Source organism: Chenopodium album, chromosome 26 (assembly GCF_948465745.1).
Source record: "Chenopodium album chromosome 26, dcCheAlbu1.1, whole genome shotgun sequence".
Classification (NCBI taxonomy): domain Eukaryota; kingdom Viridiplantae; phylum Streptophyta; class Magnoliopsida; order Caryophyllales; family Amaranthaceae; genus Chenopodium; species Chenopodium album.
Window position 1 is genome coordinate 966,483 of NC_137859.1, and position 27,566 is coordinate 994,048.

General features: G+C 34.5%; 4 protein-coding genes across 4 annotated transcripts; 2 read left to right on the plus strand and 2 right to left on the minus strand.

The window, feature by feature from the left end:
- The first annotated feature begins 3,827 nt into the window (after positions 1-3,827).
- On the plus strand, positions 3,828-9,755 carry LOC145617317 (uncharacterized protein At2g27730, mitochondrial-like). Its single transcript, XM_081672010.1, has 4 exons — positions 3,828-3,974; positions 5,303-5,436; positions 6,077-6,115; positions 9,278-9,755. The coding sequence occupies exons 2-4, from the start codon at positions 5,335-5,337 to the stop codon at positions 9,485-9,487; spliced, it is 351 nt and encodes a 116-aa protein (XP_081528136.1). The 5' UTR covers positions 3,828-3,974; positions 5,303-5,334; the 3' UTR covers positions 9,488-9,755.
- Positions 9,756-10,741: 986 nt separating this feature from the next.
- On the plus strand, positions 10,742-15,862 carry LOC145616594 (N-carbamoylputrescine amidase). Its single transcript, XM_081671346.1, has 9 exons — positions 10,742-11,060; positions 12,486-12,534; positions 12,728-12,819; positions 13,622-13,773; positions 13,932-13,978; positions 14,485-14,518; positions 14,684-14,850; positions 15,325-15,421; positions 15,508-15,862. The coding sequence occupies exons 1-9, from the start codon at positions 10,978-10,980 to the stop codon at positions 15,681-15,683; spliced, it is 897 nt and encodes a 298-aa protein (XP_081527472.1). The 5' UTR covers positions 10,742-10,977; the 3' UTR covers positions 15,684-15,862.
- Positions 15,863-18,551: 2,689 nt separating this feature from the next.
- On the minus strand, positions 18,552-20,677 carry LOC145618535 (FANTASTIC four-like protein (DUF3049)). The gene has a single exon (XM_081673306.1). The coding sequence runs from the start codon at positions 20,040-20,042 to the stop codon at positions 19,122-19,124; it is 921 nt and encodes a 306-aa protein (XP_081529432.1). The 5' UTR covers positions 20,043-20,677; the 3' UTR covers positions 18,552-19,121.
- Positions 20,678-22,917: 2,240 nt separating this feature from the next.
- Positions 22,918-27,566, minus strand: LOC145618534 (rho GTPase-activating protein 1-like). Its single transcript, XM_081673305.1, has 5 exons — positions 26,769-27,566; positions 25,427-25,547; positions 25,206-25,325; positions 24,494-24,724; positions 22,918-23,900 (listed from the first exon to the last, which is right to left on the minus strand). Exons 1-5 carry the CDS (start codon positions 27,185-27,187, stop codon positions 23,394-23,396), a joined length of 1,398 nt encoding a protein of 465 aa, XP_081529431.1. The 5' UTR covers positions 27,188-27,566; the 3' UTR covers positions 22,918-23,393.

The following is a 27,566-nucleotide window of genomic DNA, read 5'->3' on the forward strand; positions in this document are numbered from 1 at the left end:
CATGCATTGATAACGACCTTGCAATAGGTTTATAAGGGGTGCAATATATTTTATAATAATAACTTCCACACATTCTTGAATACGACCGACTTTCATTATATTAGCTTATTGAAAGACAGGTTAGAGTTATCCTTAAAAATTTTAAAGTTATGCTTTTTATATAATTTTAAATTTACTACTTGTATATTTACCAGAAATTTTACCCTTTAAAACACCAAATAAATAATGTATTAGTTTGATCTTATTATCCTTATAAATAACATGCATCCATTTGGAATACACATTAAAATATAATCAAAATCATTACAATTTAAAAGTTACCCTTAAATTAAATGGGAAAGTTACCTAAAAAATTTGTTAAAGTCACTATAATATTGACTGTCATTCAATAAATTAACAAAAGTCCGCCTTAATCATATTAGAAGAAGGCGGACTCAATTATATGGAGCATAACTCTATCAATTAACCATATAAAAAATACAATCGATCCTATAATACTTAATGTATAACATTCACAATTCTATCTACTTACAAATTCACAAGGGCTAACAATTAAATTTAGTTTTCCCTTAGGATTTTTTTAAACAAAAAACACTATATTATTTTTTTTTGTTTTATGCTTCATGCATTATCTACATTAATTTTTTTGAAGAGATTTTCTTTGATTTATTTGTTTAGCAACAACAGAGTACTTGTTGGAATCGTTTCAATGAGTATATTATTAACTTTCAAATGTTATTATTTACACTTATTTATAATAAAAGATATTATTTGTCAAAAAATTTCGAAAAGTAGAAATAGAACACTTATTAAAATGACAAACTTTTAAATACCCAAAAATGATACCCTAAAATGAGCAATAGTTACTCTAATATGAATAAAGGTTACCCTGGCAAAAATAAAAGTTATGAAGTATTTATATTTTATTGATAAAAGATACCCAAAAAGTTGTAAAAGTGACCCTAAATTTGATAAAAGTAACCCCCGAAGTACAATAAATTACTGTACACCGGAGGTATACAAAAGTTACTCTATTAAAATATGGAGGGAACAATATATATATACCATTAAACTCCCTCCGTTTTTTATAAGCCAGAGTTACTATTTTCGTCCGATTTTTTATAAGCTAAAGTTCCATTTTTGGAAATCTTTTACAATCTAATATTATATCTTTACCCACTAATATCCCCATTGTTTTTTTTACTTTATCATATCTCACTCCTTCTCACACCACTTTATGTTTCAACAAAATAATAATCTTATTAACCCCTCTAACATCTTATTTTTATTAAACAACCTAAAACTCTGCGCAATCTCATCTTTACCCTTTATCCTATAAAAAACGGAGGGAGTACTAAAAAAAGGAGTTAAAATAACAAACGAATAAAATTACATAATGTTTCATATATAGAGAGAGTACTAAATACGGAGTATTTCTTTTTTTACAAAAATAAAACAAAACGTGCATTGCACGAGTTTCATTTAGTTATTAGACTTATTATGTACTCCCTCCGTATTTAATACTCCATAATTTCTTTTTGCACTATTCACTTGACCTATTTTGACTAATATATGTTATTTATACATAACGAAATATATAGTCATAGTACTTATTGAAATCGTTTCAATAAATAGATTATTATTTTTCAATTTTTATAATGTAAACTTATTAATAATTAAAGTGTTTATTGATCAAAAAATTACATTGAAATACATTCTAAGGAGAAGTTTAACACTTTTTATTTGACACAAGGAGAAGTTTAACACTTATTAACATATGATGAGAGTATTATACTACCTCCGTTACATATTAGTTGCAACTTTGGAATATTTTATCTCTCACAAATATTGCCCAAAGTTGCAACTAATATGTAACGGAGGTAGTATATCCAATACCAAAAATAAACAAAATAATAAAAAATTTACCAATGCTGCAAGGCCTGCAACGCATTTATTTAGTGTTACTTTAATAGTTGAACTCTAGAAGATATTGTGGAAAAAAAAAACAAAAAACACTAAAATAAAAAGGATATTGATGGAATTTATGTAAAACAATTTACTGTACATATGCCCTTTTTCAAGCAAACTATGTTTTCTCTTTTTAGAATGTAATAGATTAAAGTACTCGAATAGGTATTTCAGAAGAGGATTAGAGTTTATTTGAGTTTTTTTTTCACTTTAATACTCATTCATTAGTCATCCATTCATTTCATTCGCGGATGATGGATGGACGGATATGGATGATAAATGAAGCAGATGAAGAATGGATGTGGATTGAGCGATTAGAGTAATGGATGGATGGATGGGGATGAAGCTCCACCTAATCAGAATCCGATCCATTGTCATTTCTATACTTCATACTACAACATAATTGGTCAAATAACAAGCAAATTTTAAAAAAACTAATCAGTATTTTGGAGTAATTTTATGTAGTGGATTAGATAGTGGGGATTAAACTTTTATGATTTACGTAGTATTTGATTCACTTCCATTTTGATTAAGCAATGTGTGTAATGTGAATGAAAATCACAATGTATAAGCTTTGTAGGTAACATATTCAGGATTTCAGGTTGTATGTTTAAAAATGTGTTATGAGATGATTTATTTTACAGTGTGGTTTGGATTATAAAAACAAACTTTCAAATTGGAGTTTTGCTTGTATGGTTGACATGGCAAGTTATGATTTAGTTGATATGGGTGATATGTCATTGTCCTTAGGTTACCTCTAGTGGATTTTGATAGCATTCCTCGGTCCTCACCACTATGCCAAGTATAATTTAGTACCACAAACTTAATTACATATTGCTATGCTAATACCTCTTGCAACACGACCTTTATCTGATTGGGTCACACACATTACAATTCACTTATGACAAACGAAGTAGGTAGTAAGTTAACATTGTGTAGATTTCATATTGTTATCACAAATTTGCATAAGGCTAATACTTATTCCAACGAGCATTTCTCATCTTGATAATCATTAGGGGTAAATATAGGCATTGAATTAATAAGTGAGGCTATTTATTGTAATTAATTAGGTTTGACAATTGAAATTAACAATAACTAACTCCTTAATCCTTCTTTTTCTACTTGGTCCTTCTTCTTTTAACTCCACAAACCTTCATTTTTGTTTTCCATCAATTAAAAAGGTAAGCAAGTTTTCCCTCCTTTTATTGAAGTTGAGCTTTTCCTTCTTCTTGAAAAGAACAACACAATGATCGGAACACGATATGAAGTATGTGTGAGTCTTGCTTTGGAGGACTGGATAGCTTTAATGGAGAAATTAGGGGAGTCTTAATGAGCTTTCCCTACGTACTTTAAAGTCGCTTCATTCATCATTTCCCTTATTCGACTGGAGTCTTGTTATAAGTAACAAAAGGACGTCAAATGAGGGTTGTTTTTGGTCAGTTGTACAAGTACACTAATGTGATTATTTACTGTAAAAACTCAAATATCAAGGCAAAATATTTACATATTTGCCATTAGATAAACACAATTGGTTTATCAATGTTGATATGCATGACTGTTACGTTAAAGATGCATGTGCTAATCAATAGCACATTAAGTCACAACTCGTGTTGTTTTTTCAGTTGAAAAAACACAATAAAACACAAGATTTACAAACGCAAAATATAAGCCAAGACATGAGAATCCAACCAGCACATACACTAGGTTAACCGCACCCTTTAAAAAACCGGCACGACAAGAGGCCATCATGGCACCATGCTAAATTGCTAATGCAAAGGGGAACTAATAGCTCACTCTAGATAAGAACTAGACAATTCTTGTGGAATCAATCCATTTCTTGCATCCAAAGACAAAAGCCCCCCTTTCCCTTTTATTTTTATTTTTAAAATTTTTGCTGTCCACACCACAACACACCGCTGACCTGACTTATAAACCTCTACATTTCCATTTCGCTCTTCATCTACCTTCCCCCCTTTCTCTCTCAACAAATTCAGCGCAAATACCAGGTATTTTTCTCTTTTTCTATTGCATTTTTTAAGCTCACTTCAATTCTCGTCGATTTTATAGAGCATTTTGTTAGTCATTTTCACTAATCTATGTTTGCGATTTTAGTTCGATTAGTCTCTAACAGCTGATTTTTTGATTAGTATTGATAGTAGTACATATTGCGATTTCAAGCTCTAATAATCGCCTGTAAATCTTTAATATCGTCTATTTGTTTGATTTTCTTGATGATTTTACGCCAGTTTAAATGATTAATCGATTGTTGTTCTATTTTAATTAGTTTAGTTTCGTTGAAATTTCGTGGATTTCTGCTTCGTAATGTTAGGGTTTTTTCAGTAGAATAGATGATCGTTACTCGCTTCATTTTTTAATCTGCTTGCCTTTCGTTTTGGTTATGTGCATTTGAGATTGTAGAACACATTGATTTATTGGGTTGAAAGTTACTTGAACAAGCTACTATTTATTTGGATTATGCGATATGTTTTAAGGTTGGATTTGCTGACATTTTTTTTTTTTTTAACCTTAATCTGCAAATGGGTTTATACATTGTATGAATTTTTTGAAGAGAGGGTTTTGTTTGATATTTGTATGTTGTGTTGGGTTGTTTATGCTTGTACGCATTTGATTGATGTGTTAAAATTCTTTAATGCAATATCATGGGGTGACAATTGGGTGTCTACTTTTTTCTTTACATTTATGTTGGGGACTATGACCGACACAAGTACGTGTCCAAGTGCCTGACTCAGCTATTTTGTGAAAATTTCTTATGATTTTGAACTAAATTGAAGGTTCCAAGTGTCATACCCATGCCCGAATGTTGAGGGTCCGACACGGGTACTTGTGATAAAATGAAGAGTCCAAGTAACTTGGGGAAGATTGTTTGCTATAGTAGTATTAACTAGGTTTTAGTGTTTTACATTACACACACACATATGAAAGATTTAACTCATCTTGCAGCACCTGTGTACAGTTTCTTGAGGTATAACATGAAGTCTTCTATGGCCCTTTATATTCCAGTCAACGTTACATAACTTGCATTATACTATTCAAATTTGTTGTAAGACCTCAATTTATTTGTTATGTGTCGTTTGTAAATGATTTAAATGTCTGTTTGATGGATGTGAGCCTTTGATGCTTGATTGCTTTATATTAAATGTATGCTGTCAGAGCTTGCAATATCTGAAAGTTTTAAGTTAATTTTTACCAAATACACTCAAATTCACACGCACGTGCAAGATTTAACTCATTTTTGTTGCACTATCACCAAGTTTTTTGAGTTATGATGTTAAATTGGTATGATACAATTCCCAGCTGATGTTACTGTATGCAGGTTTATACTTGAATCATATACTTGTGATCGACATGGCCGGAAGAGTTGCTGCAAGATATGTATCTAGGAGGTTTTCAAGTGGTGGCAAGGTGCTAGGCGAGGAGGAAAAGGCTGCAGAGAATGTCTACATCAAGGTGATGCATTTACTTATAAGTATATATTTATACTGTTAAGTTGATGATCAGGCTGATTGTTTCTAAGAATATTGGAAATTAGGAGAGAGAACCTATTATCCTCTATCAGTGTTTTTCTAAATTCTCCATGTATCTTTATATGATGTGTAGATTGAATGTGTTATGATTTGCATTTTTATTGTATGCACTTGTATAAACATAGCCTGCTTTTGTCTTTTACAACCAGTCTCGTACTTTCGAGATTCTTACTTGATTTCTATCTGTATATTGCTATAAACAAATTTGACTTGTATATTCTTTAGACTGATCTGAGTTTATTTCTTCATAAACTAACCCCCCCCCCCCCCCCCCCACCCACGCACACACACACACAAACAGTTGAAGGTTTTGAAACTTCATTTCACCATATTTTGTTGAAAATTGAAGTCATATATGTTAGTTTAACCTCAAGTGAGATTATTGTGTAATACATGGAGTAAGACCTTTGTGAACTGTCCTGGTGGTTGTTTATTTGAGACCAGAGCTCTAGAATGGATGTGGTTGTTCAATTTTTACGAATTTATTTTTTCTTGTCCTTGTTTATCTAGTCAGCTGATAACTGATATGATAGATTCTAATACCAATTTATCTTTCTCTGCAGAAAATGGAAAAGGAAAAGCTGGAAAAGGCTGCTCGTCAGGTTTGCAGATTGCACCCTTCATCTGTTTAATTTCATTTCTAATGCGGGTATTAGATGCCCAGTCTAAGTTGTTGGGATTGAGACAATAGGGTTGGTGACTGTGTCTCATTTCATGTGATAACTGTTGTAAATTAAGGGTATTTTCATAGGCTATAATAATAAGTAAACAATAAGGTCGAAAAGATGATCTTATGACAATGAAAGAGTACGGTGTGTCGTGATGCAAATCACTGACTTGAAAACGAAATTCCAGCGCAACCGAGGTGCACAATTGTATTCGCCGGCACGTTCCCTAAGGTTAACACACCACTTCCACACAAAGGCACTTTTGGGTGGAAGGTTGGAGCCAAGTAACTTATGCCCAATATAGAGTAAGTGTTTAGCTAATTTTTGTATGATGTATGTTTTCTTCAAGTGTTAAAAAATCAGAAAATCATTCTCTAATTTATAATAGAGATTGAGGTAGATGAAAAGATCATAGAGGAATATTCTTGAACAAGGAGAATAAAATCAGAAATATTATGGTGATTAAAACACCATAATCAACCCCCTTAAATGTGAGTTATTAGAAACATAGAAAAAAATCGCGGTCGCGTTCGCGGAAACGGACGCGTTGTCGCGGAAGCGGCTTGTAACGGTCAAATAGAACGGATCGCGGATTTTGCGGCGTGATTTTTTTCAAAAACTTCACATAAGTCTTTTTTTGAGCTTTTAAATTCATTTCTATTTATTTATACAATATTATTGCCAAAACTACTTTATATACGGCCCAATATATGAGATATGGCATTTATAAATTAATTTTACCATTTATAAGTCCTTAGAAATTAGGCTGAATATGGATCGAGTTTCTATATTTAACGGCCGCTACAATTATAAAACGGTTATATAACGCCGTTATACCGTTACGTAACGGCCGTCGCGGCGAGTTGGGTGTGATTTTCAATGCGCCGTTATATAACGGCTTTTCGCGGAACGGTAAGTCCCAAACCCGTTACAAAGCGGCCGTTATAGAACGGAACGGCCGCTTTTTAATTCCATGATAGAAATAAACCAAGAAGAGGAATGGATTCCAACGGACTGATACGCGCCCGATCGGGCGGCGAAACTTCAATTTTTACGACTCTTCTCGCGCCCGGGCGGGTCTCGCCCGATCGGGCGCCCGGTCGGGGTCGGGCGCCCATATCTGACCCTTTGAATTTCCTTTCTTTATTTCCAACAATCCCCCACTAAAGGAAGGGAAGAAAAGCCAACAAAATGAGAAGCAACATATGGGCATAAGAGGAGATCAATACATAACACTAAGATATTACATAAGTAATTTGAAATCTAGTGCTTAGCAACATGAGGCAATGAATTATAAGTATAAGGGTGGACAAATCTTGAAACCCTTAGACTCTTGATCAAGGAGTGGACTAACCTTGAAACTCCAAGATTTAATTCAAGACCCCCACATCACATACCTTTCTCCAAGAATTTACTTGAACTCCGCGAAGAGATATGCCTTTTTATAGCCAAGCATATTCACCTTAGGTCTAGTGGAAGCTCTAGGAAATCTGCCCATGTTTTCCATAGAAGATGGCTAGTCTTCACAACCACATAGGTGAATCACAAGCACTTCTCAAAAGTACTTAGTCAACGGGGTTAAATCATGTTCATAAGAACTTAACAAATGCTACATTGTAGCCGTTAACCCCCACAAGACCACGTATTCATTAAGAGCCTAACGCTCAACCTCACAATAATCATATACAACGGTGATCAAAAGTTTTAGTGCGTCCACTCAAACAATTGGATTCATTAAGAGTCAAAGGACTCAACCTCAAACGGTGGATCAATCAAGTGCGTCTCAAATAGCACCAACCAAAAATGGTTTATTGTTCCATTTAGAACTCAAAAGAGTTCAACCTCAATCAAGCATTACAACACATGCCATAGGGATAGAAAAGTAATGATTTTCCACATGGGCTTAATGTCTATCCCCCTCGACATTTCCACAAATTATCAAGGATTGTGTTACATGTCCCAAATTTCCTTAAATTATTTTGCTAGAATACTTTTCCAAAAAGGAAAACTAGCATGTTACCAACATCAACTTAATTTGCACAAATGGTTAGAAAATATATCACTTAGCTTTCACCATTAGGTGAATAAAGTAATAAGACAACGAACTCAAAGCTTTGAAATTTCAACATCTTAATCAAGTTCAATCCTTGAAAATAACATAGCTGCATTAGTGAACTTTCTTTATCAACCATCAATTACCAACACTTGCCTTCCGAAAAGTTTTTGAACAACTTTTTCCGGAGGCTAGTGTATTTCACGACCTTCGTACCTAAAAAGATACTTAGTAAAAGATGAAGCAAGTTCAACAACAACGTTAGTAATTCACTATTAAATTTGTAAAATATTGCTCTACAACTATTTCACAAACGTATGCTATGTTAAAATAAAATGCAATGCATGTCACTACCACATTGCTAAATGTATTAGCATACTCCACTCAAAACATACTTTAAAACATTTTAAAGTGCACATAATTCATGCTAATACAACGCATATTATACTCAAGTGATGACATGAACTACAAACATCATATTATTGCAAAAACTTTCCAATCACGAAACATGTATGACACTTTGGAAAAACCAAAAACTCATAATAATTATTATTATTCTCAAAATAATAAAACATATGTCATATCCAAATTCGTGAGAAAAATGTGCAACAAATTGGAAAGAGAAGAAGTTCAAGAAAGCTATTTACTACAACTATGCATGTGATTCTCAATACCACCACATTACTCACATTGTAGAAATAACACAAAAATGTATATCACCTTGAAGCATGTAGCGAGAAACAAACTTAATCACAAGTATTAGATTCTCACAAGGTACTAACCACACTCTTGTACCACTTCCTAGGTAATAATCTCAAGTCAACTTATACTTGAACTTTTAACTCACACTTGAACTTAGTCAGACCCCTTATATGTACATTCTGAAGTCCTGATATGAATTCCTCTAGGCCTAGTCAGACCAACAACTAGGCATATATTCCCCTCAGTACATTTGATGTAAAATTTATCTTGTGAGCGATCTTTTTATAGTTTTTTTTTTCACTTTTGGAATCGAGTGCTATCTCACATCTTAATGCCTCCAGGGTCCTAAACAAGCAGAGGGAGAAGCAACTAACTCTGGGGCTCCAGCAGCTGAAGCTGTTAAGCCAAGTGGCTCAGAACCTTCAGCTCCCAAGATTTCAACTGACAAGCACCGGAACTATGCTGTCTTGGCTGGACTTGTCACTGCTTTGGGTGCCGCTGGGTGGTACTATAAGTCTGGTTCGAAGAAGACTGAAGAAGTCCAAGACTGAGAAGCTTCCTGAATGATCTGGTTCCTTGGTCTGGGGTAGTGCTTGGACAAGTCTGATAAATAATCAATGAGAGTTTATCTTAAAACAGTGGATTTTTTGTAGGCATTTTCTAATACCCATGTTTACTTGCACATGCACTGAAAAGCTGGTTGGTGATATACATTACACTGTTAAATGGAAATAGGTGGATTCACGAAGATCATCTGTTGTTTTGTTTATAAGACAGGGTAACATGTTTTTTCTATGCCAATTCCCATTTGATTGTGCTTCCACTTGGCTCATTGTATTCAGTGAATACTATGTGTGAACAAGCTAACTGGGACTTCCTGTATCTACATACATTTAATCCTGCAGGGTTGAAGAATGAATAAATGAACTGCAAATCCTTTTTTCTTATGGTCTCTGAGTTATTTGATAGTTTTCAGTAGCGAAGTCTTTGTTGAGGATCCTTCTTTGGCCTTGTCAAAAGTTGGCATTGTTGCCCGTTTGGTTTCATCAGAATCTGCTTCTGACTGATTAAATGCTCCTGTAGCTTGTGTCCTTCACAGCTTCATTTGGTGCTGTATCTGTGATTCTTGTTTTGTGCCTTGCTACCGCCCACCGGGTTTATCCTTCACCCAAGTGGGTTCCCCTCCATCAGCTTGCTCTTGAGATATTTGCTCGAAAGAAGCTTATTAGTAGCTTGCTCTCAAGATAGGATACAGGTGGAACCTGCATTTTACCCAGTAAAAATATTAAGCTGTTGGTCCATAATTCAATTATTCCTTGGACTCTTGGAGTATGCATTGGTGCATAAGTGCATAACTCTCAACTGCATATCATTGTATTCAAATTACCAATTGATACCAAGAGTAAAAATTACCGATTGATACCAACAGTAAAAAAATCTAGTTGAAATTGTGACGATTTGATCACTGAAACGTATCCCAAGTGTCTAATTCTTTTGTTACTAGTAACAATGATAATCTAGGATATGTGCCAAGTTGCAAACACTTCTAGCCATTTTCTTAATCATAAACGCTACATTTTTTCCCCCCTTATATACGAATTTTTTTTGAGTATTTTGTATCTCCATTTGTAGTGTTTTTTTAGTGTGAAAAGCAAATGTTTATTTAGCTATATATCTAGCTGATTTTGCCATAAAAGTAGCGGTTTTGCCTATTAATCCTCAAATTTTCATTTCTCACCGTGAGAAATTACTGGGGCGGCCTCGTAAAATAAAAAGGAAAAAAAACATAACAAATGAGAAAAGGCAAAAAGCTGAATTGATGGTATTGATTCCTTAGTCAGACTTTACCTCACCGTCGTCCCAATAGTCGGCAGGTTGACCTGATCACGTGGGTGTGGTTAGCCGATTGTGGGCCCTCTTTCTCCGGAAAACCGCCTACCAAACCGACCTATCCTACACCTGATTTAAACCCCTTGGACTCTTCAACTCCAAGTGAGTTTCTAACTGAGGAGAGAGAACACTCACTCGAAAAAGGGCAAAAATGGAAGGAAGAAAAGTGAGTGTTGCTGCTCTCCAGTTTGCTTGCTCCGATGACATCTCTTCTAATCTTGCCACCGCTGAAAGGTTCTCTTTTTCATTTCATTTTCCGAAATTTATTCATTCATTTTAGGTTTAGCTTTTTTGTTTGTGGAATTGTTTAATTTTTGCTTCTTACTGTTTATTTGATTTGTAAGTCTGGTTCAATTCAGGCGAAGTTCTGAAAAACTGCAATTCATTTCAATTACTTGACCAACATATATTTATGATGAGTATTGCAAATTCAGTATTAGCAACTATTCATGTGTTAAAAATGCTTGGAATTAAACATTATGGTATTAGCAACTATTCATGTGGTAGTGATCGATTTACTGTATGTAATTCATCGTTACATTAAACTAGCGTTACATTGATATTTGAAGTGATAGAATATGGAATTCGTTAGTTAAGTGAACACATTGAATTAATTGGGAAATGGGAATACATCTCTATGTTGTCCCTTGGTTTCAGCCTTACTCTTGAATGTTGAATTGTTAATTACCAGAATTAAGCCGCAAGTACTTTAGGTTAAAATCCAGATTACTCTACGAAAACATTGAGGGTGTGTTCTATTTCACTTTAAGAACCCCTAAACATAGTTTAATTGAACCAAATCTATTGGCCGCGAGTTGGACTAATCTAAACTTATTTGCTGCCAACTAAATGTAGTTGAACACTTGAACTTATTAGCTCTTAATTGAAACTTTTATGAACTTAATAGTGTTGAACTGAACTAATTACCCCTAAAATGAATCAATCTAAACTAACAATCAGTGTATACCCTTGAATGCTTTTATTCCCACACCATGCTGATTGATTTTTGCTAAAGGATGCTATACAAGCTTTCAATTTCCTTTGATCTCTTATACCTATGACTATATGAGCAACTAGGATGGTCCTAACAAGTGAACAATGCAGATCCGAGGGTCTTTTTGGGTTGGTGACTTTGAATTGTATAGTGATACCTTAAATCCTAAATTATAAACACTAAATACATAAGGGATATGAGATTCTTAGTATTGACAATTGCATGTTTCTGTGTGCTTGCTATTTCACTTATAGGTAGGATGATAATTATTTTGGCGCAGGAGATGTTTGAGATTGATAGCAATACCCAGTATTTTTCTTTTCTTTTATAAGAAATTAGAGTGCCCTCAGTAATTGCTTTACTTGACAACTTAGATACTGGTAAGTTTGCTGATTTTCCCTGTTGCTCCATCCTTACTGCATGGTGAATTGAAAAGATGGTAAAGCCCTAATCTTTCTGGGTTCCATCTTTCATTCACCTGTTCTTTTGAACTTTTCAAATGCGATGCAAAACTTTGAGCTCTCTTTTGTTGTTTAATCTCCTTCCCACTTCTGAGCCTTTCAACTGTAATAAAAGATATGAACAAGAGTTCCATCATTTTGACTAGTATTGTAATCTTGGTATTGCTGTGTTTAATTCTGCATATTGTTTCACCTGTTGTGCAGGCTTGTGAGAGCTGCTCATAAGAAGGGTGCAAACATTATCCTCATCCAGGTGTGTAACTTTGAGCATGTGATGATTTTTGCTAAATTTAAGTTGTAGGCATCTTGATGTTGTGTAAATCCATATATATTCACACTATCTAGTATCTACCACTATCGAGTGCTCTGCCCCCTCTCTCCATCCTGGATTTTCCCTTGTGAATTGCACCTTGTGATATGCCTTAAGTTCTGCTTTCATATTTCAGGAACTCTTTGAAGGGTATTACTTTTGTCAAGCCCAGAAGGAAGATTTCTTCCAGAGAGCCAAACCGTATAAGGGCCATCCAACAATTGTTAGGTAATATCATTGACTAAAAGGCTGATTCTGTATAAAGTCACCTTGTACATAAATGAGAAATATTTTTTGTTATTTGGTTAGGCTTAAATATATCTTTAGATTCTTTAATTTCACTGTCATGCTACTGGAACTTTTAGGAGAAGTCTAAAGTGATTTTCTCTTCATGGTGCAAATGGAGCTTTAAAATTTAAATGTATTGATGTGTTGTCTCAGTGTAATGGTCTGAGTTCGGTCACACAGCAAAGTCAATGTAACAGTAAAGATTTCTGATTTTAACTAGCAAATTAATAAAGAAGAAAGCTTTATGATTGATTGGTACTGGTTGGAGGGTTACAAAAGATAATTTAATAGCTAAAGGCTATCAATCTTCGATATTGAGTTTAGCTCACAACTCTCCAATTATGGCTTTAGACCATAACTCTCCAAAAGGTTTACACCAAATTTCTGCCTATCTTCCTTCTACCACTCTCTACCTATTTATAATACTTAGCTAAATAGTACAGCTTTAATTACTAACTTTACTACCCCTTTGTCATTATCCTAATATGCCAACTAGTGGCTGCACCCTTAAGTTACTGTTGCTAGGTGTGGTTGTGCCTCACCACCTTGCTTGAGATAGTGGTCAGAGGTCTCAGACCCTCTCCTTTTCTCTGCTGGCTTTTGTTTGTATAACCCACTGGTGGCTTGCTCTGATTTGTTACATTCAGAAACTTTCAAGAGCATTAAATAAGTTTGTTAAATAAATGTGTACCTATAACTTATATTGTAGAATTTATAAGGTGCTTCGTTTGGTTTTTAACAGGTTGCAGAAACTAGCAAAAGAGTTGGGGGTAGTGATACCAGTTAGTTTTTTTGAAGAGGCAAATAATGCTCATTACAATTCAGTGGCAATCATTGATGCTGATGGAACTGATCTAGGACTTTATCGCAAGTCTCATATACCAGATGGGCCAGGTATATAGGATGTGCAAGGCTTTTTCTTCTTCCTTCTTTCCTGCCTCTTTCCGTTAGGGACTTAAGGTGTTGGAAAGTTTTCATGACATATTGTTTTCTCTATACTGTTTGACCTTATTATATCAATTCGACAATTATCACATTTTCTCATCATTTAGGATATGAGGAGAAGTTCTATTTCAACCCTGGTGATACTGGCTTCAAGGTAAGCATCTGTTCCCATGTTAGGTTTTTTATGCCTTGTTTCTTGCTTACATGTTCGAAATTTGAAATATCTAAATCCCAGGCTACTTCTAGACGGAGTTACAGCTATTAACTAAGCTACAATCTAACTTCCATCTTTTGGCTTGTTTCTTGAACCCAAAATTGTTAGTTTGATTTGCCTCATGCTTTCATTGGATAATTGTTTTTTATGCAATTGCCTTTTAAATTTAAGGAAAGATATATGTTGCTTAGTCACACTGGTAAAGATAGAAAGAAGAGGAAATAGTACATATCTGAAATTGGAAACAATAGTTGCTATGCTTAGAATTATGTACCCATGGGCTGTAAATGTCTAGTTTTCTAGTTTACCTATTACTAATTACTGAGGATGCAAAAATGGTTGGGAGTATATTTTGCATCCATTTTTTCAAAACTATTTATCTTCTGATTTTTGCTTGTATTTAAAATGTGAGGACCCTCATAAATTTCTTTTGTAATTGGCTACAGGCATTCCAAACTAAATTTGCCAAAATTGGAGTTGGTAAGTCACAATTTTCTGCATTTTCTGTATATATCTCTAACTTAGATGTGGACATGTGTAAAATATCTTTAATGGCCACCTGATTTTATGTGTGGTTAGATATTCATTATGGAATTGAGGGCAAGTGAAACTTTTTGCAACCAATCTACTGTTTTTCTTTTGTAGGAATCTGTTGGGATCAATGGTTTCCAGAGGCAGCCCGTGCAATGGTACTTCAAGGTGCAGAGATATTGTTCTACCCCACAGCAATCGGTTCTGAACCTCAAGATGATGGACTTGATTCTCGTGATCACTGGAAGCGAGTTATGCAAGGACATGCAGGGGCTAATTTGGTATGTCAACTAATGCAATTTTTGATTTCAGTTAACTCTGATTTCCCAAGTTCTTATAACCCATGCAGTGTGATTTACTCATAAGTTTCCACTCTCAACAGTCAACATGCTATTGATGATTTTGCTTTAGTGATGATTGTCATGTTTTGGTTTCTGTATATTATTTTGTCATCTCTGAATTGCTGTCCATTCAGAGTTGGTAAAAAATAGTAGGTGGTTTTTGGATTTGGAAATCTTTGTGAAAGACTATTTGTAGGTTGATGTATCTCAAAAATTGATAAGAAGATTAAGAACTGTGGATGCCAACTATAGCTGATAAGAATTGTGGATGTCAACTAGCTAAGTTGATAAAAGTCTTGGCGATGGTTATTGCATATCTTATAATTGAATCTTTGAATGCTGTTTACATCACTATTGTTTGTGGCTCCCTACAGACACACACAAATTGGTAACTTGCATATTTTATGACTTCAGGTACCATTAGTAGCCTCTAATCGCATTGGAAAGGAAACAATTGAGACCGAGCATGGTAAAAGCGAGATCACCTTTTATGGGAACTCCTTCATAGCAGGTATTCAATATTTCATAGCAAGATCATTTCTTTATGTATTTTTTTTTCATGAATGTAACTTTAGAAATTGAAATCTTCATTAATAGGTCCCACTGGAGAGATTGTTGCTACTGCTGATGACAAAGAGGAAGCAGTCCTTGTAGCTCAGTTTGACTTGGAGAAATTAAAGTACAAAAGATGTAGCTGGGGTGTATTTCGTGATCGTCGTCCAGAGTTGTACAAGGTGCTCCTTACATTGGATGGTGGCAATACTTATTCATGAATTTCCTTTTTTAAAAAAGAAGTTTCTTTTTCCTTGGCCCATTCAATATAGGTGGGTAGTATTTACAGATCTTAAACGCTTCATAAGTGACATCATGTGCTAAATATAGAGATAATACTTTAACTCGCTAAGGGGTTTCCTGAATTAATAAATTATCATTCTTGAGCAATTTTCACGTCTTTGCTGATGCATATATAAAGATTTTGTTATAAAAATATGATTTGCATTCCATTCATTTTTGTTTCATGTCAGTTGTTTGCTATTTTTCTAACCTGGCCCAATTATTTTGGAGTGATTCCCAATGGCTGTCTAGATTTGCTCAATTCTGCTGCGACTGACTGATTCATATGCACAATTTCCTAGACGATTTGATACTGCTACCATTTTGTTTGTTTATTTTAACTCTATTTCGTTAACATTATTATTGAGCATGTCAAGCTCTGACTCAATCTTAGAATTGCGGGAAAATAGTGATGATTGCACCTTTGTTGTTCAATTTGTCAACATGTTAGCGTAATCTGATTTAGTGTTGCCCTTGTCTGTCAAGTTCCCACCATAATAATAAGGCACTTGTATAAAAGTTTATTTGTTTTTTTTTTTTAATTTTTTTTAATGCACGGTGTTGTAGGAAAAGAGAGAGATAGAGATAAAAGGGGGGCCCAAGTGATGAGGAATGAAATAGAGAGAATCATTAATCAACTAAATTAATGTTGCAATTAAATTGCAACTTCAAAAAAGAATATGTTCAATTAAAAAAGACGGAGGAAATTAAAATAGTTATTCTGGGTCTCTACTAAATGTATGTATTGGCTAATTGCTATATGTACGGCCTTGTTCTTCTAATAGGTAGTAAGATTTACTTGAAACTAGTATAGTTCCCGAAAGTATGTTAGATTGACTTGTAAAATTTTCAATGTTTTCCATATTATTGTCTTTGTGCTTCTTTCTGTTAACATTTTTCTAATGCCTTTTCTTTGAGTGATTTGGTTGCAGTCCTATTTTTGCTATAATTGAGAGCCTTTGTAGATTTCCCCATGAGTCTAAAATAAGGTTTGTATAGTTCTACACATCAAACTATTTACTCGTAACATTTGAAAGCATATTTTTACATTCCAACCCCTTGTAATGAAGGTTGTAGCATAAGTTCACTAATAGGCCTTTATATCTGTTGCATCATTCACACACTGTCCAATCTCCATCGGGACATCTCTAGAAGCCTAGTAATAAACCATTACTATTTGGAAAAGGCGATAGCTTTTTTCCAAACATTTTAAAGTTACGTACGTGACACCTACTTAATCGCTGAAGAGAGTAAATTTCTGTGGTTTATGTCGGTCTATGTTATGAGTAATCTATCATCCTGTAGGATATAGATAAGAGAGTATCTATGCCACACTCAGCTCTCTGCCTCACTTCTAATTTTCCATCATCCTGGACCCTATATGAAAGCTGTGATATCCTCTCTTGTGTAAAGATTCTCGCTCGCTCTCCCTCGCCCTTTTTTTTTTGCCTGTGGGGGGGGGGGGGGGGGGGGTTGGGATGGGATGGGGGGGATTCAAAGCATATCTTGAAGCATCTCATTGTTTTCACTTTTAACTTTTCTTTACGAAGAATCAAAACGTGATATATGTGGTATTGTGGTTTAGCAATGCTCCATTCTTAAGGTGCCAGCTGATGTCAACCTTTCTTTTGTTTGCTACTTATTGTTAAATCAATTTGTGGTGACTATTTAGCCTCCAATTCCACTTACTTTAAACATACTATACATTTTTTGCTTTTGCTGGAATCAACTCTTACCTCTTCTGACTTTTCTGGTCAAGTGATGCTATGCTTTTATATTACAATCTGAGGATTATTTTTTCAATCTGAATTCGTTTCGACCGTAACTTTATGCCCATGTTTATGATATTCTTTAGCTTGTAAGATTATGTTATGTGTTGCAATCTCAGATTTCATAGGTAGAATAAGATTTTTGTTATCCAGAAATAAAGAAAAAGGTTTCCACTTTTTCATTTGGTATTCTCCATCGTACATTGTTCGTCAAAATGTACTGTTTTAATGTTTATCTAATGTCTGCTCCACACCATTTGACTTGTGTTTTTAATGGTAATGAAAGTCATCATATCCATTGTTTAAGTTTTGGAATCTTGATACTGCTTTTCCAAACAAATCTTCCTGGAGTTGTGATCCTCGTTTTTCCTCCGTGATTGAAGGAGCAGGATGATGTGTTTGTTCTGTGTATTAATACTGTCAGTAGTCTGTTGAAATATTGCCTACGTTACTCTGATTTGGGTGCTTGTGTTAGACATGGTGTTCTAGTGTTTTTGGTTCGAAATAAAGTATCAGGTGTCTTTACCTATGTTGGAGTGTCGAGAATCTAACATAGATATATTAGGCAATATGAAGAGTCGGAGTAACATAGATTACATTACGTACATAGTCCTTTGTTCAACGAATGAACTTTCTACTGTCAGTTGTCTTATGACAAAGATGTGTATATGTCGTCAGCAAATATGTCACTGAATCTATTCATGTTACTTGGGTTTTCTTTATTATGTCCAAGTGCACACATGCACACAATCTTTCATTCATTTACTAATTGCTCTTACAGAAAGGTGCAGAGTCAGTCTCAGAAAGTTATTTTTTTGTGCAACATGCATCACTAGTAAGTGTTACCTTGTCACAAATTATTTAAATATAAGGAGGATATTTAAGAAATTAGAATATAAGAAAAGGGTACAAATTTTTCTATTGGTTGCAATGTTTACCTACTTGCTGTTAACATTTCTTAGGATATTTCTTTGGTAACTGTACATCAATTACTTGAATAAAAATCTGCAAAAGCTGTTAACTGCACAATTTTGATCATACAAAATCAAATTGCTATATCTTGTTCATAATGCACAATTTAGGCTTTCTTAAAGCAATAACAAAGATGAAGTCAACCTCAGCTGATTCCTGATTTTGACTTGGGACTATTATTCTCAGACTCCAATATATCTAATCATCTACCTGCTGTGATAGTCTGATACTTGAAACAGATTAATGCTTTTAATGAACCAGGCTCATTTAACGCGTCTTGATAATACAATAGGTTTATTGGCTTTTCTTCCACAGATTCCTCACAGTCCTGGTAGATTTGTGGCTATATTGACATGACTTCAATCATCTGTCCTTAAAATATTGCATTTTGCACCAGCAGTAGTTCAGTACTTTCAGTTTCAGGATTTTCAGCTAGGTTAGCATCTTAAATATAATACTAGTAGTAATAAAAGTTAAATGTACAAAAACTACTTGTGATGAGGATCAATTATTCTTGCTGTTATCCTCTTGTTTAGAATTCTGAACAGAGGGAAAGAACACAAATTTCGAAACCTTTCGTCTCTTGCAGGCTGCTGCAACTCTTTACTCAGCTCCTTACATCAATAATCAATAAAATCATGAATAACTTCTCACAAATTCATCCTCTTCAACACCTTCTCCTTTGTCTTCCTCTACTTCTTCTTCTTCTTCTTCTTCAATTTCTTCTATCCTTCCAATACAACATGTCTCTTCTTCTCCTTCCTTTCCTCCCTCTCCACCATCATCTTCAGCATCATTATCGTTGTCGTTGTCATCATCTTCTTCTTCTTCATCTGGTTGAACAAAGCTTAAACGAAGCCGACCTTCCTCCCTACTAGCTTGAAGACACTCCTGTGTAGGTATCCTAACCTCCCTTAACACAAACCTGCCATTTTCTCTGTATGACTGAAAGGAAACAGAGGGTTTTCCTGCCTGTCCAATGTAAGCTATAGGCGGAGGGAACATCGTTGCTCCATTAACTCTTATCTTCCTGCAGTAAGAGTCACTTGAATGTCTTCTGACATGCAGTTTAGGATTTGTGTTCTGAACCTCCAACGTCAAATCCTCCACATCACCCAAGCTCTCAGAACCAAGGCCTTCAGTACACAGCTGCAGGCTGTCAGAGTTCAGAGATGAGAAACTGTCACTCTTCCGATGGTATGACCTTGAGTACCCATCATTACTCGGAAACGAGGTAAGTGCACCTCCACTCTTCTCATCCTGTTGTTTGTCTATGTCAGATTTTTCTGAAACTATGTCAATAGGAAATGCTGATGTTACTGATGTCGACGTTGGTGGTGGTGGAAAAAACGACGATGTAGGGTTGGAATGATTCTCTTTGAAATGAAGCTCACCGAAGATCTCAGTGAAGGAGTGATCAAGGGGTGGTTTGAGAGTTTTAATATGGTTCCAAGGCGAAAGAGAATCGATCAAGGACGAGGCAGAGGAAGGGGAAGAGCTGTTTTCAGGCACAATCGTGTTCTCGAAGATGTGCCTTAGGCTTTTACAAGCTGCCATTGCTATTTTGTTGGAACTCTATATTTATTAATGGCTTAAAAATGGGGAGCTTCCCTTTTTTGTGTAAAAAAAGGGATTAAAGATAGAAGAGATTGAAGGGTAGCAAAGAAGGGAAGTAGTAGAGAAGATTACGTCTCACGAGATAGATGTGAATATGGGGGTTGATCTGTTCAAAGATAAAGAGGCAGGTGGGCTGATAGCAAGGCAATAACCTGTTCTTTTATTAGTTGTTTATTGGTTTTTTTTTTTATTTATTTATTTTTTTTGTTTGTTTGGGATAGGAAAAATCAGAAATTGTTGAGTTGCAAGGTTGGACTTTTTGTAATTGAGAGGGATGAGGTGGAGGGAGGATTATATGAAATAGTTTTACAGACCTCTTTCTTTTAAACTCTTATCAATAGGTGCATACAGCGATAATATATATAGTTGTGATTAGATCTAGCAAGTTGTAAGAGCTGTAAAACGCGGAGAGATATTTTGGCAAATATTGGTCATTGTTATTATTATCGAAGAATTGATGAATTTGTCGCTAACCCGAGAAAAAAGGGTATGTATGAGAAGGGTGTGCAAAGATATAGCTTGTATGTGGAGGTTTTTGTTGGAACATGGAGGAGGGGGAAGAAACTTATCTACCCTTTAAGTAGTTTCATGGGCTCACTATTTGTAGGTGAAGTAAGTAGAAAATGGGGGGCAAAAGCCAAAAGGTTGAGAGAATAAAGGAAGAAGAAAGCTAAGGTGGATGGAAAAAAGGAGTGATTTTTTCCCTACCAATTGATTTTAGCCATTTGTTTCCACCTCCATAACAAATTGATAGATTTGCATGCTTCGGTTACGTTGTATCACGTCTAGATTCTCTTTACAATATATATTAAATATTACCCTTTATTTTGTTTTATTGAGAATATTCCATTAGAGAGAAAAAAAAAAAAAAGGAATGCTTAAATATTAAAACAAACATACTCCGTATTTAGGTTAGATTTTGTTAAATTCATGTTATCATGTATTCCCTCCGGTTTTAATATTTGCTCAATTTCTTTGTGTGAAACCTTAAGATAAATTGGATAAAGTAATAAAATATACATTTATTATAAATTTAGTTTCTACAAAAGTTAGTAAAAAAAGTAAATAAACAAATAAAAAATAACTAAATAAACATCTTCGTCTTTGCCAATTATGGAGCAGATTGCTTTAGGGCCTGTTCTCATTGACTGAACTCAGCTGAACTGAACTGAACTGAGCTGAACTCAGCTGAACTGAACTGAATTGAAATGAATATTTTATAAGAGAAGGAAATTAGGAGTTGAACTGAGCTGAACTGAACTGAACTCAGCTGAACTGAACTGAATTTCAACGTAAGAGAACAGGCCCTTAAAGTTGAATGGATTCTACTTTTAGAGACACGTGGGTTAAAAAGCTTTGATTTTTTCCTTTTTTTTCATTCCATTATGCCTTTTTTTCCATATTTTGTGAATTTCTCCCAAGTTTTTACTTGGTATATAAATTTCAAATGAACTATATTGAATTTTGGGCCATGTAAATATATACTTCCTCCGTTTTCTTTTACTTGCAACACAGCCTTGTGGCGCGTGTTTTGAGGTCAGGTTTATGTAATGTAAACGGACAAATTTTTCATTATAATTTTTACAAATGATACTTAACACTATTCTAATTTTCGTGTAAAAATTATATTGATCAAATCGCTCGTTTATCCTCACTAATCATCTCCTAAAACTGTGTGCTTAAAAGGTGTGTTGCAAGTAAAAAAAAACGGAGGAAGTATATAATTATATACGGTTGTCCTTTGGGTGTAGAAAAAAGTCATTCCCCCTGAAGAAGTGAAGGGTAGCTTCCATATATGATTGCCTTTTTATCTAGTGTATTTCATTTCAATTTTAGTTTTCATCAATTATGAGAGTATTCCAACCAAAATGCCTAACAAGTTTTGTTCCTATTTTTAGAGAGGAAATGACTGACTCTTCCTTCCTCCATCGTTCTTACAAAAAATGACCAAAAAATAAAATAAATGTATGACGTTAACCGCAATTGAAAGCGTCATCTAAATCATTATTCCAATTATTGGTCATGTAATTCCAAATTCACACTTGCATAACCACTTAACTTGCTCTAACTTTGCATGATGTGCAATATACTATGATTGTATTTACTTTTCAATTCACTGATTCATATTGATAATATTGATTTGTATTTTATGAATCTAACCCGTAGAATCGTAGCTATTAAAAAAAAAAAAAAAAAAAAAAAAAAAAAAAAAAAAACCTCATAGCCTACGATCTCAAATTAATAGGGTTTTTTTTTTTTTTTTTTTTTTTTTTGGAGAAAAAAATAAGTACTCGTAATAGTTTTATTGGCCTTAACCATAAATTTTAGAAAAGTTTTTCAATAAAAAAATAATAAAATTGTGAGATTTATTTTTAGTAAATCACAAATTCACAATGAATACATGTGTAAATTTGAATCTAGAGTTTTATTTACATATAGATAAAGCGTTCTTTCAGAAGGAAAAAAAAAAAAAAAAAAAGATGTAGCTTAATCAAATCAGCTCACTTGTCAAGGTTACTCTTAAGACTTAAAGTATCAAATATCTTTTCAAGTCATTTTAGGCTGTCAACTATGAAAATTATGGCATTCAGTATTTACACTTTTTTTTTTTTTTTGGACAGCAGTAGAAAAGGGAATTAATCCCTAGAATTTTTGTAAATTACAGTAACACATTTATAATGTTGAGCACTTATTCAATTGCTCTGTAACATCCATTAACAAAAATCTCTTGATTGTGGTTCTCAATTTTTGTACAAGACTTTCTTATTAAATTCAGCTCTTTTTTTCACATCCAACAAACGAAATTTTAGCATAATTGAATCACTATCTCTGAAAATTTGAATGCACAATTGGTCTCTTACAAAGATAAAACAATGATAAAGTGGATCATAGTACTCGTATTAACGAAAAATTAATTCTTCCACCCCTGCTGTTATGTAAAAACTAGAGTTTGAGAAAGAGATACAATAGAGTTATTCACTACACCAAGATCAGATATACAAACTGCCATATTTCTCATGGAAACAGTCAGGAGGCAATCACTGTAGGAATCACAATTTGCCGAAGATTTACCGTGTCTGTGACTAGCACTAGTTTACAAGAACCTGTTAGCTATCCATGCTATGTGTCACACGAGATCAGAAAGCAAGCTAAAATACCCAAGAGAGAAGGAAGCTGGGAAAAAAAGACGGTTAAAAAAAATTGCAAGCAATTAAGAGTTATCCCAATTCCGATTTACCATTTTGAATCAAAGAGCAAAAGCCTAGACAAGCTGTCTGAGCAGATCTGCTTTTACCGCCAAGCTTCAACGTGCTCTATCCTTGAACTCACACAGCTCAGGTTGCTCATGGTCTTTGGCTTTGCTGTGGGTCGCACAGGAGGCCGCCCACTTAAACTTGCAGGGTCCTTCCTGACGACAATGGAGGCACTTGATTGAAAAAGAGGTCCTGTACGAATCTTTAGACTGGATTGTAACCCCTTAAAAGATTGCCAATGGAAAGGCGAATCATCAGAATCATCTCCGTCCTCAGAGTGCTTAGTATCATGGGGGCTGTCAAAAACAGGTTCATCATCAGATGAATAGTGCTCAGGCTCTGATGCCTCGGTTTCTTCAAGATAATCTCCCAGACAAGCCTGTGACGGGCTTTGATGTCCACTCTCATCTGAAGGTCCTGCACAAGAAGGACAAGGAGGGGCTATTGTTGCGTCTTCTCTGTCTTGCAGTCTTTTGGTGATTAGGGTTTTGAGGAAGTTCATCACTTGGACAGCGTACATCAAAGCAGTTAAAGGATCTGCCATCTACATATAAAAAGCAACTAATTGGTAAAAGCCTTAAAGGACGCCTTGCAATCCAGTGTTATTCTAGCAAATCATACATGATGAAATGAAGAAGGTAGAGTAATTTTAGCCCCAAGCATGACAATCAGACACATATACGGAGTACAAGAAGGAAACCATAGCATGGTTACTAACTTACTACAATGCATTTACCTGTAAGAAAAACTATTTGGCTTCCTATAACTTCCACAACAGATATATTCGACCAGTAAACGAAGTAATAATGGCTACGACTTAGCTGAAGATATTCAAATGGTTTACACGCAATATACCAAGTATTTCACAGGTTATTACTCATCAAAGTAATTAAACATGGTATACATTTCTACAAAGCTTTGTTTGAGTGGATATATGACCAAATATGAACATGTTAGGCCTATGAATTACGGGGTAGAATTATCTGACATATACTCCAGAATGTAAGTGGATCAAAGCTTCTAAGTTGAACTGAAAAACATTAAAATCAGCTCTCGCACAGATTAACATCAAAATTAATACATTATACTACTATTTCAAGTCTAAAGGTCAAAAGGTGCAGGTAGTGATTGGTATACCTGTGTCATATTTGGAGCAAACACCATAGCAATGTTGTGAGCATTCATCTTATTGTACTGTTCTTCTTGAACAACATCAGCCATCAAGTTGATGGCCCAGTCAAGCAAAGAACTCTCCGTTGCAGGAAGCAGCCTTACAAGCTCCACACAATCATCTTCAGTCTGGCACTGCATCACATCCTCAGGTTCCAAAGGATCTAAAACACCAGTTGGAAGTTCTCTAAACCATGCCTGGAGAAAAGAATGGAAATTGAAGTCAGTAGGAGAACTTTACTGCAAAGAGATTGTTAAAGATACTTAAATTTTCAGTTTTGAGAGTATGTGAGTGAGTACCAACTACTTTAGGAGAAAAATAAGCACATCATATATTGATTTATAATGCTATGTCAAATCGAGAGATACAAGCTCTTGATCAACAATTCAACACCATTGTCCATAGCAATTATAAAAAATGTCAGTTTCATCTACAGATTATGGACACCAAGGATAGGGTTTTTAATTATTAAAAAATAAATACTGTTAAAATCCAATAATAGCATGTCTATCCTGCACCAAAGACAACTGTGCTCAAGGATATAGAAACTACATCAGATGGCTACAATATGATTTTAACATATTATGAGATTCCAAATTCAAGCAGTTCTCTGTATAAGATTCAGAAGCAAACAAGAACAACATCGCTTGTCAATGAATAAAAAACTTATAGTTATACCTTGATAAGGCCAGCTAGACAATGGATATCTATGTCTTCTGGTATAATACCCCCATTTAATTGGTCTCTAACAAATTCTTCCTGACTATTGTCCGCGGTAATTCTAAATATTCCTTCCTCCTGCAGAAACAAAATTAGAATTACTTCAATGATTTCATTAGGATTTAGGACTAGTATAGGATGAAAAAAATTTCATATAATATACAAGAGATAGCATGTACCTGCAAGCCTCCTTGAGCATAGAGACGCCTTTGCATCAATATAAGTATTGTTGGCACGCAGTTGCCTCTAGAGTCATATGAGAGTTGCATGGATTCCGTGGAAACACCAAAAACTGATGTACTGCACATGTAAATGAATCCAGATTAAGAGAAAGCTGAATCTACAGAGCAACACAAATATAAAACTTGTAAATTAAGAAAATAATGCTAAATACTAGAAAGTATGATCTGTAATCTTGTTTTTAAGTAGCAAACACATAATTGACCTTAGAATAAGATTATGTATAAGACATCTATGAACATGGATTCAAGCTTTAGATTTGCTTCAGATGTGATTCAGGTATGATCATGGAAAAATATGAAATTTATATGTAAACCTGAATATCTCTAATCCTTCAATATTGGAATGCCCTCCTCCCTGGTTTTTAAAGTGGTTGATTATTGTCCATTATCACAATTTAACAACAAAGTGTGTATCTCATCAGATAGATTATATGTAATCTTCTGTACTGTTATACACAAACAATACTGGTGACCCTCTATAGATGACTACGGAGTATATTGCGATGTGTACATAAAGTTGCCATTACAGATGACAATTTAGCAAGAACAAAGTCAGAACATCATAACGGACTAACCATCAACCTCATATATGCAAAGGGTTATGGTTAGCCCTTAACATTTTACTTTAGGCATAAAAGTTGCATGATTTTGCTTCTGGATTGTTCATGAAACCAAAAATCCAGCTTCAGATGCATCTAATGCTCATGCCCTCCGCCCTCGTCGCATTACACCCAAAAATAAAAATAAAAATTACAACTTTACACCCTACAGTTATCAAATCACAGATAAATTCCCCATTTGTCCCAGAATAAAGATACTTTTAGAAACAACAAGCCTGACACTCATCAATTTGGACGTGCTTTGCCCTCACATTATCCACCATCAACAAAAAACATTTTTACATCATGCACCAAATGCAATATGCCCTGAATTTACCAAATTATAATCACCATTAACAAAACGGTCAAAATACCATCTCACATTATGCACCAAATACAAACATCCACATCAATTTCAATATCAACTAACTTACAAAAATCAATCCAAAATTCAACCAAAAAAACGAATGTAACTTGCTTTAGAAAGACCCCATCTCACATGATACATTAATTACAAAACACCCACATCAAATTATCACAAAAAATCAACCAAAACAACAAATGTACCTTGGTTTAGCAAAATCCTATCTCAAATAATGCATAATTACAGAAAACCCAAATCAAATTATGCATTTATACCAAAAAAAATTCATAAAAATTAACCAAAAAAGCAAATGTACCTTGCGCTAGGAGCCCTTCTAGGAACTTCAGGCTCAAATTCAACAGGCAAACCTAAGAAGCCATTAAACCTATCAAATGTGACATGAGCCACGTGGCGGACATTGGTAGGCCAACCAATATCCATACCAGAAGAAAGATGATCTTCCCTCTCAGTGCTGCAACCAATCAAAGACTTCCTAAACAAAGCTACAAGAAGAGCCAGGAAGGAAAGCTCTTCCCTTTCTTTCTCTCTCCTCTTCAAACTTGAATTTGAATCACAATCACAATCAACCCCACTATTTCTTCTTCTATCTACACAACTTGAGCTTGAATTTGAATTAGGGTTTTGATTTTGATTATAAGGCTGGAAAAATGTATCAGAAGGGGTACTTCCTGGAGATGATGAAAAATGAGATGGAGAATGTAATACTTCTGTCATTTGTGTCAATAAATCAAATGGGTATCCAAAATATTCCCAAAAAATTCAAAAAAAATTCAAGAATTTTGACAGAATTTTTCAAAGATCAAATTTTTTTAATGGGGTTTTTGAAAAGGATGGAAATTGTGAGTGGGATTCAAAGAATAAGTAAAAATGGAGGACGTGGGAAACATTAAGAAGAAAAATTTGGGTGAATTTCTACAGCTCTGCAAAAGAGCGTTGAACAAGCAGATGAGAGAGAAAGTAAGAGAGATGATGAACAAGTTTTATTTTGAGGGGGTTGTTTGTTGTTGTTTGAGTATTTAATTTGAGTTAATTTAATCATTTATTGAGACAGTTTTTTGGGCAGTTTTGCATTAATACATAATTTAGGTGGACC